General features: G+C 45.9%; 1 protein-coding gene across 2 annotated transcripts in view; it reads left to right on the top strand.

Annotated features, from left to right (window-relative positions):
- LOC137622311 (exocyst complex component 4-like) overlaps nt 1-18,479 on the top strand; it is an 84,960-nt gene that overhangs the window by 2,614 nt on the left and 63,867 nt on the right. The window contains exons 1-3 of one of the 2 annotated variants that reach the window (XM_068352879.1): nt 404-472; nt 4,514-4,675; nt 11,717-11,886. In XM_068352879.1, coding sequence (XP_068208980.1) covers nt 410-472; nt 4,514-4,675; nt 11,717-11,886 — 395 coding nt within the window. In that variant the 5' untranslated portion in view covers nt 404-409. Of the gene's footprint in view, nt 1-403; nt 473-4,513; nt 4,676-11,716; nt 11,887-18,479 lie in introns of those variants that run through there. The other variant, XM_068352878.1, reaches the window with a different exon arrangement.

Here is an 18,479-nt window from a genome sequence, read left to right on the forward strand (position 1 = left end):
ATTAGGCTCCATATCTAGTTTTTTCTTTTTATGAAATGAATTTTATGTTTTATAGCTGATTATAATAGTTTTTGCTAACAGAATAATGTTTATCTGTAATATACGAGGTGGTCTATCAGTATGGAAACAATTTTATCAATAAAATTTATATGACAGATAAAATAGAGTTTGACATTAGGCTTGTACCCTTCCAAGGGATGTTTACATGACTGTCCGAATGTATTAACTGTGGCTTTGATTTTGTAGATGATTGTAAAATATTTGTTGTTATGATAAGTTTTTAATAAATATAAGGTATAAGATAATAAAAAAGTATAATTATAATAATTACCATCGATATAAATTCTATTTTTACCATATCATATATAGTTTTCTTAATATTTTTATTAAACACGAACACAAAACAAATATGGCCGACACAGGAACGCCCCAACGTCCATCCCGGACGGGAAAACAGCCCCCTAAAGAATCTGTAAGCTTCACTTTAATACTGATAAAAACTTTTCTGATACATTTAACAATATAGATTATGTTAATATACTAAAAGACTCTGTAAAGTCATAGTTTAACCTTGCAATTACCCCATCGGTATGACGGGTCTGGTCTGCCATGAGCTGTAAGAACACTAGTTAACACCATAATTTTGCTTTTTACTTGTTATTGATTAAATATAATGGCGGGAACAATTACGTAGATAATTATCCTTATTGAAAATGTAGTGAAATTTGCTGAAAGCTTGTAAGTTAGGCCAATTTCAATAGGTAGCCAAGGCTTTGGTAATGTTATGCTGAAAAGTTATGCTTATTTTCGTATTAATTCCAACATTTCCAAAGTATACCAGGGTATATCTTTAGCCATACACCTACACAGATAAATATAGAGGGTAAATTTATATAGTACAATATCTCTGACGAAGAAAATGTATTCCTGGTATGTTTATAGGTAATTTTATTGGTCTGATCCTGATGAAACTCAAACTGTTTTTCAAAGGCCGTATTTTTTCCAAGGGGATGTGTGTATAATAGCGGCCACCTGTATGTATTATTATGGCTAACTTTAAATGTGGCATTGTAAGGGGGGGGATCACAGGGGGCTGTTAGCCATCCCCCATTAGGTTAGTGGGTAAGGACACGGCTTGTAGGTTAGGTTAGGGGGGGAAAGTTTAGGTTAGTTGATGTTCATTTTTAATCCACACACGACGAACTGGCCGCTGATATACAAAGGCTCCAATAAGAGGTATTCCAGGTGTATTTATAGGTAATTTGAACGGTCTTGATGAAACTTTTTCAAAGGCCGTATTTTTTCAAGTTATGAAAATTTTAAATGAGAAATGGGTAAATTTTTAGTTTCAGCCAAATTTGGAAAAATGCAATAAAAATATATTTGTTGCATCAGAAATAGTGTGGTTTCAATGAATTTAACGTTTATTTTGACTGCAAACCAACCAATTTAGAGATTTACTATGTATACCCTAGTTCATCCCACCAATTATGGGGGACACCCTTTGGGAACCGGGGTTTTGGGTGGGGGAAGGGGGGGGAGGGTGTTGGGGCATTGAATGATATTTGCAATAAATGAATAATTAATGTTCCAGCACCCCTCCCCCATACCCCTAACTAGGCCTACCGGGGGGAGGGGGGTAGGGCCCCCCAGCGACCCCCCCTTAAAGCCACAGTAATTTTCAGGGCACCACAGAACCTAACAAACCCACCTAACCTAACCTAGGGGCCCTGTACCCCTACCGAGGGGGGGCGAAGGACCCCCCCTTATGCCCACAGTAATTTTCAAGGCACCACAGAACCTAAAAAACCCACCTAACCTAACCTAGGGGCCCTGTACCCCTACCGGGGGGGGGCTTCGCCCCCCCTGCGACCCCCCCTTATGGCCACAGTAATTTTCAAGGCACCACAGAACCTAACAAACCCACCTAACCTAACCTAGGGGCCCTGTACCCCTACCGGGGGGGGCTTCGCCCCCCCTGCGACCCCCCCCTTAAGGCCACAGTAATTTTCAGGGCACCACAGAACCTAACAAACCCACCTAACCTAACCTAGGGGCCCTGTACCCCTACCGGGGGGGGGCGCCCCCCCTGCGACCCCCCTTTAACCAGGGGTAAATTTGAATATATATATTTTGTTAAATCACTTCTTACCTTAAACGGAAGATGACGATGAAGATGTGGAAGGTTGTGGTTGACCCTCTTCTGAATCATCAAGTACTGGAATACGTTCAGATTTGGTACAATACCACACATGTCTATCCTCACGAAAATGTAAAGCCGAATCACATTTACCACACTGGACACTTAAAGGTAATACGGAATGCTCCCTTAGAAAACGATTCACTACTTCAGGAGTTCCATTATAATTCCCATGAAATCTGCCGATCACATCAAAATAGGAATAACGACATATTTCACACAACCGTACCGGAGGATCCATGACAGTCAAGTGACGTGTGATGAAAATATAGAAACCGGAACTTTTGAAAACCGAAAACAAACGACAATCACGGGTTTCTCCCATAATGAAATAGGGAAAAAAACAAAATACTATCGTTTACAATGTTATATTGCACGAAAAACAGATCCTTGAAACAAGACTGAGAGACCAATGAATCGTCCAATAATAACCCTTGAAAAGAACCCAGTAGTATTTAGATTGGAGGAGCGACATTAGTGGGAGGAGCAAATGCGCATTCAAGCAAATATTGTCACATTGCGCAATGGGGAGGAGCCAAGTAAGATGAAAACAGATATACAAACGAACAAGAGCTACCTTGCGTGCCCATGGAAAGATATACACTAAACTTAGAAAAAGTCAAGACCTTCAATTCCTGAAATATTTTTTTTCTCTGTAAGTATGCATTAGCGACAATAATGTATTGAGAAGAAGTGTTTTGTTATCACGTGCTTTACTAGGAAAATATATTAATATAATACATTTCCCAATTTGGTTGAATCCAAAACTTTATCGAGAAATGTTATGTCTGTAAGACCACAGTTGAGAAGGAAAACAAACATGGCCTGAGTTTCCCTGCGCTACCCCCTCTTAAGCTTCTGTGTTCGTAGCTTAGCCGAGTGTAGGGTGTAATCCTGTGTTGTTTTTCCCTTTAGAGTCGTATCTTCCCTTCACTCGTCCCAATATCGTAACTTGAAAAGACTTTTTGACCGTTAATGACATCTAAACCATTCAGAATACGTTTCAGCACACCAGTAATACCTCTTGTTTCCTCGGAAAAGGAAATGTCAGATAATGGTATGATTCCCATAACAAGAGTGTCACCAACTGAACTTCAAGGAAGAACTGTTTCAAAATGTTGGATCTAGAATCTCATTGAAAATATTAGGGGATTGGTAAAAAAAATTCATTACGGTGAAAATCTCTATGATTACCCACTCGTTGGGACGGTGAAAATCTCTATTATTACCCACTCGTTGGGGTAGACGGACCAAAGACACTGTTATTGCTTACTGTATAGTAAAGCATCTTAAATGGTGCAAGGGTAAAGTTATATGCAGGCGTGTAGCCCTATTCTTCCAATACTGGTCTTTTCCACTCTTCTATATGTCAGATATGCTAGGATATTAGGCAAGACTTTGTTTTGTAAGGATGGACACATCATAACCTAAGTGTAATGTACAGTTGCCTAGGGTCTTCCTACCGTAGGCAACATTATACACGCAGTTCATAATTCTGCCAAAAACGCCATGATCATTGTAACTTGCTTTATTTTTTTGACAAATTGTGATAGACTAGTTCAACTGGTCAGTGATTAATAAATCAGTACTTTAGTTAGTTTGTTATAATAAACGTGGCCATACTTAGAATAGCTTAGATTGTGTTAGAAGAATGAAAATTTGTAGTCTTTTTGTAAGTGAGGTCAGTGAAAAGTCAGTAATGCATTGTCCAGGACTAAAAATCCTCTATAGTAACTTATATTGCAATTTCTATTATTTTGGAGTAAGAAGTAACAAGTGTACTGTATAGTACAGCATAGGCTATGGACAGCCTAGGTAGTTCTAAATTGTATGATAAAACAGCCTTTAATGTATTGTAAATAGTTTCTTGAAACTGATGAATACCATTGTGAAGGATGGTTAGTGCTTTATTATAATTTTTTATTTTAGTGGGTCAGTCTTCCCCATCTATTGGATAGGTTAGGTTTGGTGGTACATTTACGATGTGTAAAGCTTAAGAACTTTCATCTCGTTTGAAAGGCAAATATCTGCTATACTAAGCTTAACTTAGGTTCTGCTGTACACTGGACTTACACTGGTAACATCAGGTTAGGTATACTGCAATAGCCTTTGGTTTAACTACTGTATGAGAGAGGTTTCTTAAAGTTCCTACATTTACCTTGGTTTTTGTTTAAAGTTACAGTATACTATTAATAATCACAGATTATGTTAAATTCTTAAAATAAGGTATGGATGTTACCTCATTTCTTATAAAAGTTTCTTTAACATCTTTGTATATTTTAAGTAGCTATAGCCTTTTGTTTTTAATTTCAGAGTGGGCTGTTAATGTCCGTTATTCGAACGCTATCGGCCAGCGAAAGTAACGAGCAGAGAGATCGTGAGAAAGCCCGATTGGAGAGGGAATATAGAAAAAGTGATCAGCGTTTGGACCTTTTAATAACTAAACATGACCAGTCACTTAAAGATGTTATGGAAGTAAGTTTATGCAATGGTGTCATTGATATCCAAATTTTAAAAGTAATTTGTATTTTTCAATATTTAACTTAGCCGGTGATTATAATAGCTGCAACTCTGTTGCTCGACAGAAAACTCTAAGGTAAAACTCGCCAGCGATCGCTACACAGGTTGCGGGTGTGCCCAACAGCGCCATCTGTCGTCCAGATACCCAGTACTCAATGTAAACAAAGACTCAATTTTCTCTCTGTCGTGCTATCGACAAGACGTACTTACTCGCTGTTGCTAAACGAGTTTTTTCACAACTAATTGGTGAAGTACATTATTCTAGTTTTGAGCTTTCGCTGTGCAGGGTTTCTCTTCACACAAATCCTTGAACTCTTTTTGATAACGGATTCTTTGTTGATGACTTTTTGATAGTTTTTTGAATTCCCCTTTGACCAATTCAAAATGGCTGACCCTTCACAAGTCCCAAAATTTAGGAAGTGCAATGCTAGGGACTGTTCAAGGCGTCTTCCGAAGGCTTCTATCGACCCTCACACTGTTTGTTCCAATTGTCGGGATAAAACCTGTCAATTGGAAGATCGGTGTGAGGAGTGCGTTGGGCTTTCGGAATTCGATTTTATCGAATTCCAAAAGTATACACGTAGGCTAGAGAGAGATAGAGTTAGGAGAAGTTCCTCTCGTTCTATTGATATTTCCTCTCCTCATGCCCCACAACCTATTCCTTCCCCTGTAGTGGTTGCTCCTAATCCCCCTCCTGGCACTCAGGAACCTTCGATGGCTGATATGAGGCGTGCCATCCAAGCTCTGGGTGAGAGAGTTGAGTCCCTTGCTAGTGACCGTAATCAACTTATGGCGGATGTGAAGGAGCTGAAGTGCAAAAGTGCAGTGGGAAGTGTTAAAGTGAGTGATAGTGTTGTGGATAGTGTTGCGCTTGAGGGTTCGTCTGTTCGTGCCTGTCGTCCTCCTAGTCCGGGACCTCTTGCAAGCTCCCAAGTCCAGGGGAGAAGCAATGTCGTACGACAAATGGGTTCGAGAGGCTTTAATCAGCGAACAGACGTTCCCTCCGTGGTATCGGGCGTATCTACCCAAGATCGCCCCTGCCTAACTAAGACGAGAGAGCCCATTTATACCTCGTCTTCGGAAGGTGTTTCTCGCAAGAAACCCTGGACCAAGGTCTCACGACCGTTAAAGCGCAAGTCGGTCCCTTCCGCACAAGTCCAACGGCCCAGTTGTAGCCACTGGGTCAGTTCGGACTCGCTGCAGTCATCCGATGACTGCTCACCTCCTAAGAGAGGCAAAGCGGTACCGCTTCAGACAGTTACACCGTCTGTCGCCGCACCTGCTCCTGTAGACCCTAAGTGGTCTCTACTGCAAGACATGCAGTCTAAACTAACGTCTCTTATGCAGGACTTTCGTGCGGAGAAGGTTGCTGCCGCACCAGCTAGTGCAGCTCCTTGCCTACAACCGCCCACACGATCGGTTGTGCGTCCTGTGGACGCTGAGGTAACCTTCTCACGCACACCAGTTGAGAGAGTTCCGCCACCCATGCGTTCCAGTGTGATCTGCCAGCCGCATGTTGACGTTCAGCGACGCACGGAGGTCTCCGTTGACGTTCGTGAGGTTCAACAACCGTCAGAGTTGTTTTGTTTTGACGCGGTGCGTCAACCTCCGCAACCCAGTGTGGTTGCCACTGCTCACCCACATCAGTCCAGACAGTCTGGAGTAGACGCTGTGCGTCCCCGCGCTGCTATGGTTGTTGCCAGCTCACAGACTGGGCAGCAGTTCCATGACGTTGCGTCCGGCTCAGTCACGCATGCACCCGTGCGACCGGACTCAGCTATCCAGCCGTTACCCACTCCGTTGCCGTTCCCTCATCAGTTATCGGATGAGGGACTTTCTGATGATGATGTTGCTGCACACGTAGATGAACCGCATTCAGAACTGGACGAGCCTAAGTCTACGCAACCCTCTTTGGACTTTAGAAAAGTTTTGGCCCTTTTCAAAGAGATGTTTCCGGACCAGTTTGTTTCTGTGGCTCCGCGTTCTCCTCCGTCAGAGTTTGTGTTAGGCATGCCGTCAACCACTCCTGCCTTTACTAGACTCGTCCTCGCACGCTCGTCCAAGAGAGCTTTGCGGGTTATAGGAGAATGGCTGCAGTCCAAGAAGAGTTTAGGGAAGACAGCTTTTACGTTTCCCCCTGCTAGACTCTCTTCTAGATCGAGCGTCTGGTATGCCACGGGAGAAGTTCTCGGCTTGGGAGTTCCTGCCTCTGCCCAGGGCGACTTCTCAAGTCTTGTAGACTCTCCCCGCCGCCTTGCCATAAGACGCTCAAAGATATGTTGGTCATCTTCGGACCTGGACCACCTTTTGAAAGGTATCTTTAGAGCCTTCGAAGTTTTTAACTTCTTAGACTGGTGTCTAGGAGCTCTAAGCAGAAAGATATCTCCAACAGAGAAGGAGACTTCCTTGCTCATTATGTCCTGCATGGACAAGGCCGTACGTGATGGGTCTAATGAGCTTGCTGCATCATTTGTGTCCGGAGTCCTTAAGAAGCGTGAAAACCTATGCTCATTCCTTTCAGCTGGAGTTACGCCATGCCAGAGATCCGAACTTCTGTTTGCTCCTCTTTCCAAGTGCCTTTTTCCAGAAGACCTGATTAAGGAAATTGCCGCTTCTTTGATACAGAAGGACACTCACGATCTTGTTGCGTCCTCCGCCCGCAAAGCCACCCCTTTGCCTACCTTGTCAGCTAGACCAAGGATGGACACTCCAGCGTCCCGTTTTATTCCGCCCTTTCGTGGCAGAGCCTCCAGCAGAGGAGGTGCTCGTGCCGAAGGGAAACGAGGAAAGAAGAAAGGAACCAAGTCCTTTAAGGGCAGAGTCTGACTGCCAGCTTCTTCAGACAGCAGTGGGAGCCAGACTCAAGAACTTCTGGCAGACCTGGGAAAAGAGAGGCGCAGATGCACAATCTGTGAAGTTGCTCAGAGAGGGGTCCAAGATCCCGTTTGTACGGAAACCCCCTCTAGCAACGTCTCCCATCGATCTCTCTCCCAGGTACAGAGAGGAAGACAAGAGACGAGCCTTGAAACAGGAAGTGTCTCTTTTACTAGAGAAGGGAGCGGTGGTCAAAGTCTCGGACCATCAAACCCCGGGATTCTACAACCGCCTCTTCTTGGTGTCAAAGAAGACAGGAGGGTGGAGGCCGGTGCTAGACGTCAGTGCGCTGAATGTCTTTGTCACAAAGCAGACGTTCTCCATGGAGACCACAAAGTCGGTTCTAGCAGCGGTCAGAAGGGAAGACTGGATGGTCTCTTTAGACCTAAGGGACGCCTACTTCCACGTCCCCATCCACCCGGACTCCCAACCTTTTCTGAGATTCGTTTTCGAAAAGGTTGTCTACCAGTTTCAAGCCCTGTGCTTTGGCCTAAGCACAGCTCCTCTTGTGTTTACGAGGCTGATGAGGAATGTAGCCAAATTCCTTCATTTAGCGGACATCCGAGCCTCCCTCTATTTGGACGACTGGCTTCTCAGAGCTTCTTCCAGTCGTCGCTGTCTGAAGGATCTAAAGTAGACTCTAGATCTGACCAAGGAATTGGGTCTCCTTGTCAATATGGAAAAGTCACAAGTGGTCCCATCCCAAACTATTGTGTATTTAGGGATGGAGATTCACAGTCTAGCTTTTCGGGCTTTTCCGTCGGCCCCCAGAACAAGCCAAGCCCAGTTATGCATCCAGAACATGCTGAAGAAGGAACGATGTTCAGTCAGGAAGTGGATGAGTCTGATAGGGACGCTATCATCCCTGGAACAGTTTGTGTCATTAGGAAGACTACACCTCCGTCCTCTTCAATATCACCTAGCATTTCACTGGAAAAAGGACAAGACGCTAGAAGCGGTCTCGATCCCCATTTCCGAGAAGATGAAGTCTTGCCTGACGTGGTGGAAGGACAGTATCAGCCTCAGAGAGGGTCTGCCCCTGGCTGTTCAGAATCCCAACCACGTTCTCTTCTCGGACGCATCGGACGTAGGCTGGGGCGCGACATTAGACGGTCGGGAATGTTCGGGAATTTGGAACTCGAGTCAAAGGACAATGCATATCAACTGCAAGGAGCTACTGGCAGTACATCTGGCCTTGAAAAGCTTCAGGTCTCTCCTTCAAGGCAAAGTGGTGGAGGTGAACTCGGACAACACCACTGCTTTGGCGTACATCTCCAAGCAAGGAGGGACCCACTCACTGACGTTGTACGAGATCGCAAGGGACCTGCTCATCTGGTCAAAAGGTCTAAACATATCGCTAGTAACGAGGTTCATCCAAGGCAACTTGAATGTCATGGCAGATTGTCTCAGTCGGAAGGGACAAATAATTCCAACAGAATGGACTATCCACAAGGATGTATGCAAGAGACTTTGGGCCACTTGGGGCCAACCAACCATAGATCTCTTTGCAACCTCGATGACCAAGAGGCTCCCAATATATTGCTCACCAATCCCGGACCCAGCAGCAGTTCATATAGATGCCTTTCTCCTAGATTGGTCACATCTGGATCTATACGCATTCCCACCGTTCAAGATTGTCAACAAGGTACTGCAGAAGTTCGCCTCTCACGAAGGGACAAGGTTGACGCTAGTTGCTCCCCTCTGGCCCGCGAGAGAATGGTTCACCGAGGTACTTCGATGGCTAGTAGACGTTCCCAGAACTCTTCCTCTAAGGGTGGACCTTCTACGTCAGCCACACGTAAAGAAGGTACACCAAAGCCTCCACGCTCTTCGTCTGACTGCCTTCAGACTATCGAAAGACTCTCGAGAGCTAGAGGCTTTTCGAAGGAGGCAGCCAGGGCGATTGCTAGAGCAAGGAGAACATCCACCCTTAGAGTCTACCAATCGAAGTGGGAAGTCTTCCGAAACTGGTGCAAGTCAGTATCTGTATCCTCGACCAGTACCTCTGTAACTCAAATAGCTGACTTCCTCTTATACCTGAGGAAAGAACGATCACTTTCAGCTCCCACTATCAAGGGTTACAGAAGCATGTTGGCATCAGTCTTCCGTCACAGAGGCTTAGATCTTTCCAACAATAAAGATCTACAGGACCTCCTTAAGTCTTTTGAGACCACGAAGGAGCGTCGTTTGGTTACGCCTGGTTGGAATTTAGACGTGGTACTAAGATTCCTCATGTCAGACAGGTTCGAGCCGCTACAATCAGCCTCCCTGAAAGATCTCACCTTAAAGACTCTTTTCCTGGTATGCTTAGCCACAGCTAAAAGAGTCAGTGAGATTCATGCCTTCAGCAAGAACATCGGATTTTCGTCAGAAAAGGCTACATGTTCACTACAACTTGGTTTTCTGGCCAAAGACGAGCTGCCTTCTCGACCTTGGCCGAAATCGTTCGATATTCCCAGCTTATCGAATATGGTTGGCAATGAACTAGAAAGAGTCTTATGCCCTGTGAGAGCTCTTAAGTTCTATTTAAAACGAACTAAACCTTTACGAGGCCTTTCTGAAGCTTTATGGTGTTCAGTTAAGAAACCATCTTTGCCTATGTCAAAGAATGCTTTATCCTATTTTATCAGACTGTTAATACGAGAAGCTCATTCCCATCTGAGTGAGGAAGACCAAGCATTGCTGAAGGTAAGGACACACGAAGTTAGAGCTGTCGCAACTTCCGTGGCCTTTAAACAAAATAGATCTCTGCGAAGTATAATGGACGCAACCTATTGGAGAAGCAAGTCAGTGTTCGCGTCTTTTTATCTTAAGGATGTCCAGTCTCTTTACGAGGACTGCTACACACTGGGACCATTCGTAGCAGCGAGTGCAGTAGTGGGTGAGGGCTCAACCACTACAATTCCCTAATTCCATAACCTTTTAATCTTTCTCTTGAAATGTTTTTATTGTTGTTTTTTGGGTTGTCCGGAAGGCTAAGAAGCCTTTCGCATCCTGGTTGATTTGGCGGGTGGTCAAAGTCATTTCTTGAGAGCGCCTAAATTAGGGGTTTTGATGAGAATCTGTTGTATGGGTTGCAACCCTTGATACTTCAGATCCTAGGGGTCGATCAGCATCCTAAGAGGATCGCGAGGCTCCGTAAGGAAGACGTACTTAAAAAGGCAGAGTAATTGTTCAAGTCGACTTCCTTACCAGGTACCTATTTATTTTGTTTTTGTTATTTTGATAACTTCTAAAATGAAATAAAAACTCTTAGCTCATAATAATGTAAACATATATTGCTGGTCTCTACCCACCCCCCTGGGTGTGAATCAGCTATTATAATCACCGGCTAAGTTAAATATTGAAAAATGTTATTTTGATAATAAAATAAATTTTTGAATATACTTACCCGGTGATTATAAATTAAAGGACCCTCCCTTCCTCCCCAATAGAGACGCAGTGGAACGAGGAGAAAATTGAGTCTTTGTTTACATTGAGTACTGGGTATCTGGACGACAGATGGCGCTGTTGGGCACACCCGCAACCTGTGTAGCGATCGCTGGCAAGTTTTACCTTAGAGTTTTCTGTCGAGCAACAGAGTTGCAGCTATTATAATCACCGGGTAAGTATATTCAAAAATTTATTTTATTATCAAAATAACATTTTTTCTAGTTTTACAAACCTAAGTCCTTTAGTAGGGGTAAATTCTGGTGACAGCTGGTAACGGCCTGTGAAGAATTATCATGGTTTTGGTAACCGGAACCCAGTATCCACTGGTGGTTCGGGTCTGACTGCACTCAGAGCTTCCATTCTGATTCTGCGGGACTTGCAAGGTGCAAGGTGGTGTTTTTTTTATGAGGGAATGGCTTAAACCAATCTTATAAACCAATTCATTTCTACTGTATAATTATTGTGCACAAAGTTCTATAAGAGGAGCCTGTTATATTTGCTATAGTAATATTAGGTGATAACTTCTTAGTTCCTGAAGTACTGTACTTTTATTACTGAAGAGTTTTAGACTAGTTTAGTCACTGTAATTTCTACCAAGTAATTCATATTATCAAGTAATTAATCTTATATTTAAGAGTAAGAAAGATTTTTGTTAAAGTATTATCTAATTTAATTTGTTTATTTGTACAGATTTTCAAGATTGTCTCCGGACGTCTTGCGGAATCTCGTGATCGGATACGCACAATCAAAGATAACCTGGCAGCGTGTAAGCGCTTGTTGCACTGCAAGCGTGATGAGCTTAAAGAGAGATGGCTCGAAGGAGTTGAGCACAAACATGTTATGCTTTTGTTGGAGCAAATGTGAGTTGTTGAGATGTACAGACGTACTGTATTTACTATATAGTTAAATTATTGTAAGATGTTTCCTAGTACTCCATGGTTAGAGTAATTGTATCTACATGCATTAGCACAGGGATGCCTCACATATTCAAAAAATATTTTTCAATATTAATCTTACCCGATGATCATGTAGCTGTCAACTCCGTTGCCCGACAGAAATCTAAGGTCGGGATACGCCAGCGATCGCTATACAGGTGGGGGTGTACACAACAGCGCCATCTGTGAGCAGGTACTCAAGTACTTCTTGTCAACAAGAACTCAATTTTTCCTCTGTCGTGCCACCGGCAAGACCTATTTGGATACGCTGTTGATTCTGGAGTTGTTTCTCACGATTTTGGTGATGTATTCGCTCTAGATTTTAGCCTTCGCTATTCAGGAAGCTTTATCATTAGCTTAGCAAGCTTTTGGAATTAATTTGGATTAATTGTTAACGAACTTTGCTAGTTTTTGGAATCCCCCCTTGACCATTTCTACTATTCAAGATGTCTGACCATTCTCAAGTCCCTAAGTACAGGCAGTGTAGTGTTAGGGCTTGTACTAGGCGTCTTCCGAAGGCCTCCATAGATCCTCACACCGTTTGTTCCAATTGTAGGGGTAAATCCTGTCAATTGGAAGATCGGTGTGAGGAATGCGCTGGGCTTTCGGAATTCGATTTTAACGAATTCCTCAAGAATGCACGTAGGCTAGAGTTAGGATAGGATCAGGAGGAGTTCTTCTCGCTCTGTTGATTTTTCCTCTCCCCATGCCCCTCAACCTTTTCCTTCCCCTTTAGTGGTGACTCCCGACCCTGCTACTAGTGCTCAGCCATCCATGGCGGATATGATGCGTGCCATTCAGGCTCTTGGTGACAGAGTGGAGTCATTGGCTAATGACCGTAATCAGCTTTTGGCAGATGTCAAAGAGCTGAAAGCGAAAAGTGCAGTGGGAAGTGTTAGTGCAAGTGAGGTGAAAAGTGTCAGTGTCAGTGTTGCGCATGAGGGTACATCTGTTCGTGCCAGTCGTCCTCCCAGTCCGGGACCTCTTGCAAGCTCCCAAGCCCAGGGGAGAAGCAATGTCGAAGGACCAAAGGGTTCGGCAGGCCTTGATCAGCGTACGGATGTACCCTCAGTGGTTGCGGACGTTTCTCTTAGAGATCGTCCCATCCACATACAGACGAATGAGCCCTATCATCCCTCGTCTGTGGAAGAAGTTTCAAGGAGGAAACGATGGACCAAGGTCTCACGACCTCTTAAGCGTAAGGTCCCTGCCGAGCGAGTCCAACGGCCCAGGTGTAGCCACTGGGTCAGTTCGGACTCGCCGCAGTCTTCCGAAGACTGCACACCTCCCAAGAGAGGTAGAGTGGTTCCACAACAGGCTACTGCTCCGTCTGTTGCTGCTCCAATCACGGTAGACCCTAAGTGGTCCATGCTGCAGACTATGCAGTCTCAGCTTGCTGCGTTCATGCAAGAGTATCATGCTGAGAAGGTTGATACTGCCCCTGTTAGCCTACAACCTGCCGCGGTTGTGCGCTCAGCAGATACTGCGGCTGCCTGCTCCCACACTCCACCTGTGAGAGCTCCACCACCGATGCGCAGTCCACCCTGCCAGACGCATGTTCTTGCTGCACCATCCGTTGACATGCGTGAGCTACCGCATCAGCAGTGGGAAGGTGCTGTAGAGCTGCCGGGTTCTGACTCTTTGCGGCATGCTCCGCAACCCATGCGGCATGCTCCGCATCCCATACGGCATGCTCCGCAACCCACGGCAGTCCCTCCCACGCACCAGCACTCTGCTTTTGTTGTTGCCAGCTCGCAGACTGACCAGCAGCGGCATGATGTTGGATCCGCAGCAGCTACGCATGCACCCGTGCTGCCGGATTCAGCCGTTCAGCTTTCTGCTCCGCCTTTGCCACTTCCTACTCAGCCTTCGGATGATGGAGTTTCGGATGACGAAGATGCACATTTGGATGAACCGCACTCAGACTTAGAAGAGCCCAAGTCTACGCCTCCCTCCTTAGACTTTCGTAAAGTCCTTGCCTTGTTCAGGGACTTGTATCCAGAACAGTTTGTGTCTGCAACCCCTCGCTCTCCTCCCTCCGAGTTTGCTCTGGGCATGCAGTCTGCTGCTCCTGCCTTCACCAAGCTTGTCCTCGCACGCTCATCCAAGAGAGCTTTGAGGGTTTTGGGAGAGTGGTTGCAGTCCAAGAAGCAACTGGGAAAGACTGCTTTCATCTTTCCGCCTACCAAGCTTGCTTCCAAGTCTAGCGTCTGGTATGCCACGGGAGAGCAACCCGGCTTGGGGGTTCCTGCCTCTGCCCAGGGCGACTTTTCAAGTCTGGTTGACTCTCCCCGCAGGCTGGCTATGAGACGATCGAAGATTTGCTGGTCCTTTTCTGACATGGATCATCTGTTGAAGGGAGTTTTTCGTGCTTTTGAGATCTTCAACTTCCTCGATTGGTGTTTGGGAGCGTTAAGCAGAAAGACTTCCCCTTCGGATAAGGACTCTGCCATGCTGATCATGTCTTGCATGGACAAAGCCATTCGGGATGGGTCTGGTGAACTTGCGGCTTCGTACACGTCGGGAGTGCTTAAGAAGAGAGAACATCTTTGCTCCTTCTTGTCGTCTGGTATCACTCCTTGCCAGAAGTCGGAGTTGTTGTTTGCTCCTCTCTCCAAGTGTCTGTTTCCGGAGGAGCTGATCAAGGGGATGGCTTCCTCACTGATCCAGAAGGATACCCATGATCTGATGGCTTCTTCCGCACGTAAGGCTAAAGCTTTACCTTCCGTGCCTAGACCTTTCCGTCCTGCAGCTGTAGACACACCAGCTACTAGGTTCATCCCGCCCTTTCGTGGCAGAACCTCCAGCAGAGGAGGTACCCGTGCCGACAGTCACCGTGGCAAATCCAAGAAGGGTTCCAAGTCCGCAAAAGGCAGGATCTGACTGCCTTCCTCTCCAGACAGCAGTGGGAGCCAGGCTCAAGTTCTTCTGGCGAGCTTGGGAGAGCAGAGGTGCAGACGCTCAGTCTGTGAAGTGGCTGAAGGAGGGGTACAGAATTCCGTTCTGCCGCAGTCCCCCTCTAGCTACATCTCCCATCAACCTCTCTCCCAACTACAAGGAGAAGGACAAGAGGCTAGCGTTGCAACAAGAGGTGTCGCTCTTGCTACAAAAGGGAGCGGTAGTCATAGTCCGGGACCATCAATCCCCGGGCTTCTACAACCGTCTCTTCCTGGTAGCGAAGAAGACAGGAGGTTGGAGACCGGTGCTGGACGTCAGTGCTCTCAATGCATTTGTCACCAAGCAGACGTTCACGATGGAGACGACGAAGTCGGTCCTAGCAGCGGTCAGGAAGGAGGACTGGATGGTCTCGTTAGACCTGAAAGACGCGTACTTTCACGTCCCCATCCATCCAGACTCCCAACCTTTCCTAAGGTTCGTCTTTGGAAAGGTCGTGTACCAATTCCAAGCCCTGTGCTTTGGCCTAAGCACGGCACCTCTTGTGTTTACCAGACTGATGAGGAATATTGCCAAATTCCTTCACTTGGCAGACATCAGAGCCTCCCTCTATTTGGACGACTGGCTTTTAAGAGCTCCGTCAAGTCGTCGCTGTCTGGAGAATCTCAGATGGACTTTGGATCTGACCAAGGAATTGGGCCTCCTGGTCAATATAGAGAAGTCCCAACTCGTCCCATCCCAGACCATTGTCTATCTAGGTATGGAGATTCAGAGTCGAGCTTTTCGGGCTTTTCCGTCGGCCCCAAGGATCAATCAAGCCCTAGAATGCATCCAGAGCATGCTGAGAAGGAACCGATGTTCAGTCAGGCAGTGGATGAGTCTAACAGGGACACTTTCATCGCTGGCCCAGTTCATCGAGTTAGGGAGACTCCACCTCCGCCCCCTTCAGTATCATCTAGCTGCTCACTGGAGAAAGGACATGATGCTAGAAGCGGTCTCAGTGCCTGTTTCCGAAGAGATGAGGTCTACACTGACGTGGTGGAAGAACAGCATTCTTCTCAAGGAAGGTCTACCATTGGCTGTTCAGACCCCCGACCACCGTCTCTTCTCGGACGCATCGGACACGGGCTGGGGTGCGACACTGGACGGACAGGAATGCTCGGGCACGTGGAATCAGGAGCAAAGGACACTTCACATCAATTGCAAGGAGCTTTTGGCAGTTCATCTGGCATTGATAAACTTCAAGTCCCTCCAGCTAAGCAAGGTGGTGGAGGTGAACTCCGACAACACCACAGCCTTGGCTTACATCTCCAAGCAAGGAGGGACTCATTCGAAGAAGTTGTTCGAGATCGCAAGGGACCTCCTCATTTGGTCAAGAGATCGAAAGCTTTCGCTGGTAACGAGGTTCATTCAGGGCGACATGAATGTCATGGCAGATCGCCTCAGCCGGAAGGGTCAGGTCATCCCCACAGAGTGGACCCTTCACAAGAATGTTTGCAGCAGACTATGGGCCCTGTGGGGTCAGCCCACCATAGATCTATTCGCTACCTCGATGACCAAGAGGCTCCCGATGTATTGTTCTCCGATTCCAGACCCAGCAGCAGTTCACGTGGATGCCTTTCTGCTGGATTGGTCCCATCTAGACCTGTATGCGTTCCCTCCGTTCAAGATTGTCAACAGGGTACTTCAGAAGTTCGCTTCCCACGAAGGGACACGGTTGACGTTGGTTGCTCCCCTCTGGCCTGCGAGAGAATGGTTCACCGAGGTACTGCAATGGCTAGTGGACGTTCCCAGGACTCTTCCTCTAAGAGTGGACCTTCTGCGTCAGCCTCACGTAAAGAAGGTACACCCAAGCCTCCACGCTCTTCGTCTGACTGCCTTCAGACTATCGAAAGACTCTCAAGAGCTAGAGGCTTTTCGAAGGAGGCAGCCAGAGCGATTGCCAGAGCAAGGAGGACATCCACTCTCAGAGTCTATCAGTCAAAATGGGAAGTCTTCCGAAGCTGGTGCAAGGCGAATGCAGTTTCCTCATCCAGTACCTCTGTAACACAGATTGCTGACTTTCTGTTACATCTCAGGGTTACAGGAGTATGTTGGCAGCGGTCTTCCGCCACAGAGGCTTGGATCTTTCCACCAACAAAGATCTACAGGACCTTCTTAGGTCTTTTGAGACCTCAAAGGAACGTCGGTTGTCCACTCCAGGCTGGAACCTAGACGTGGTTTTAAGGTTCCTGATGTCATCAAGATTCGAACCGCTTCAATCAGCCTCTTTTAAGGATCTCACATTAAAGACTCTTTTCCTCGTTTGCTTAGCAACAGCTAAAAGAGTCAGTGAGATCCACGCCTTCAGCAGGAACATAGGTTTTACATCTGAAACGGCTACATGTTCCTTGCAGCTCGGTTTTTTGGCTAAAAACGAGCTTCCTTCCCGTCCTTGGCCCAAGTCGTTCGAGATCCCAAGCCTGTCCAACTTGGTGGGGAACGAACTAGAGAGAGTACTTTGCCCAGTAAGAGCTCTTAAGTACTATTTAAGACGGACAAAGCCATTACGAGGACAATCAGAAGCTTTATGGTGTTCTTTCAAGAAGCCTGCTCTACCGATGTCTAAGAACGCAGTTTCTTACTACATCAGGCTTCTGATTAGAGAGGCACATTCTCATCTGAAGGAAGAAGACCTTGCTTTGCTGAAGGTAAGGACGCATGAAGTAAGAGCTGTCGCTACTTCAGTGGCCTTCAAACAGAACCGTTCTCTGCAGAGTGTTATGGATGCAACCTATTGGAGAAGCAAGTCAGTGTTCGCATCATTCTATCTCAAAGATGTCCAGTCTCTTTACGAGAACTGCTACACCCTGGGACCATTCGTAGCAGCGAGTGCGGTAGTAGGTGAGGGCTCAGCCACTACATTCCCATAATCCCATAACCTTTTTTAATCTTTCTCTTGAAATACTTTTTATTGTTGTTTTTGGGTTGTACGGAAGGCTAAGAAGTCTTCCGCATCCTGGTTGATTTGGCGGGTGGTCAAATTCTTTCTTGAGAAGCGCCTAGATTAGAGGTTGTGATGAGGTTCTTTAGTATGGGTTGCAGCCCTTCATACTTCGGCACCTAGGAGTCGTTCAGCATCCTAAGAGGACCGCTAGGCTCAGTAAGGAAGATGTACTTAAAAAAGGCAGAGTACTGTAATGGTTCAAGTCGACTTCCTTACCAGGTACTTATTTATTTTATGTTTGTTATTTTGAATAACTGATAAAATGAAATACGGGATACTTAGCTTCTATTGTTAACATGTATACTGGTCTCCACCCACCACCCTGGGTGTGAATCAGCTACATGATCATCGGGTAAGATTAATATTGAAAAATGTTATTTTCATTAGTAAAATAAATTTTTGAATATACAGTGAACCCTCGTTTATCGCGGTAGATAGGTTCCAGACGCGGGCGCGATAGGTGAAAATCCGCGAAGTAGTGACAGCATATTTACCTATTTATTTAACATGTATATTCGGACTTTTAAAACCTTCCCTTGTACGTAGTACTGTTAACAAACCACCCTTTACACCCTGTAATGTACAGAACACTTAATGCATGTACTACAGCACCCTAAACTAAAACAGGCACAAATAT

This window comes from Palaemon carinicauda, chromosome 29, assembly GCF_036898095.1.
Source record: "Palaemon carinicauda isolate YSFRI2023 chromosome 29, ASM3689809v2, whole genome shotgun sequence".
NCBI classification, from domain to species: domain Eukaryota; kingdom Metazoa; phylum Arthropoda; class Malacostraca; order Decapoda; family Palaemonidae; genus Palaemon; species Palaemon carinicauda.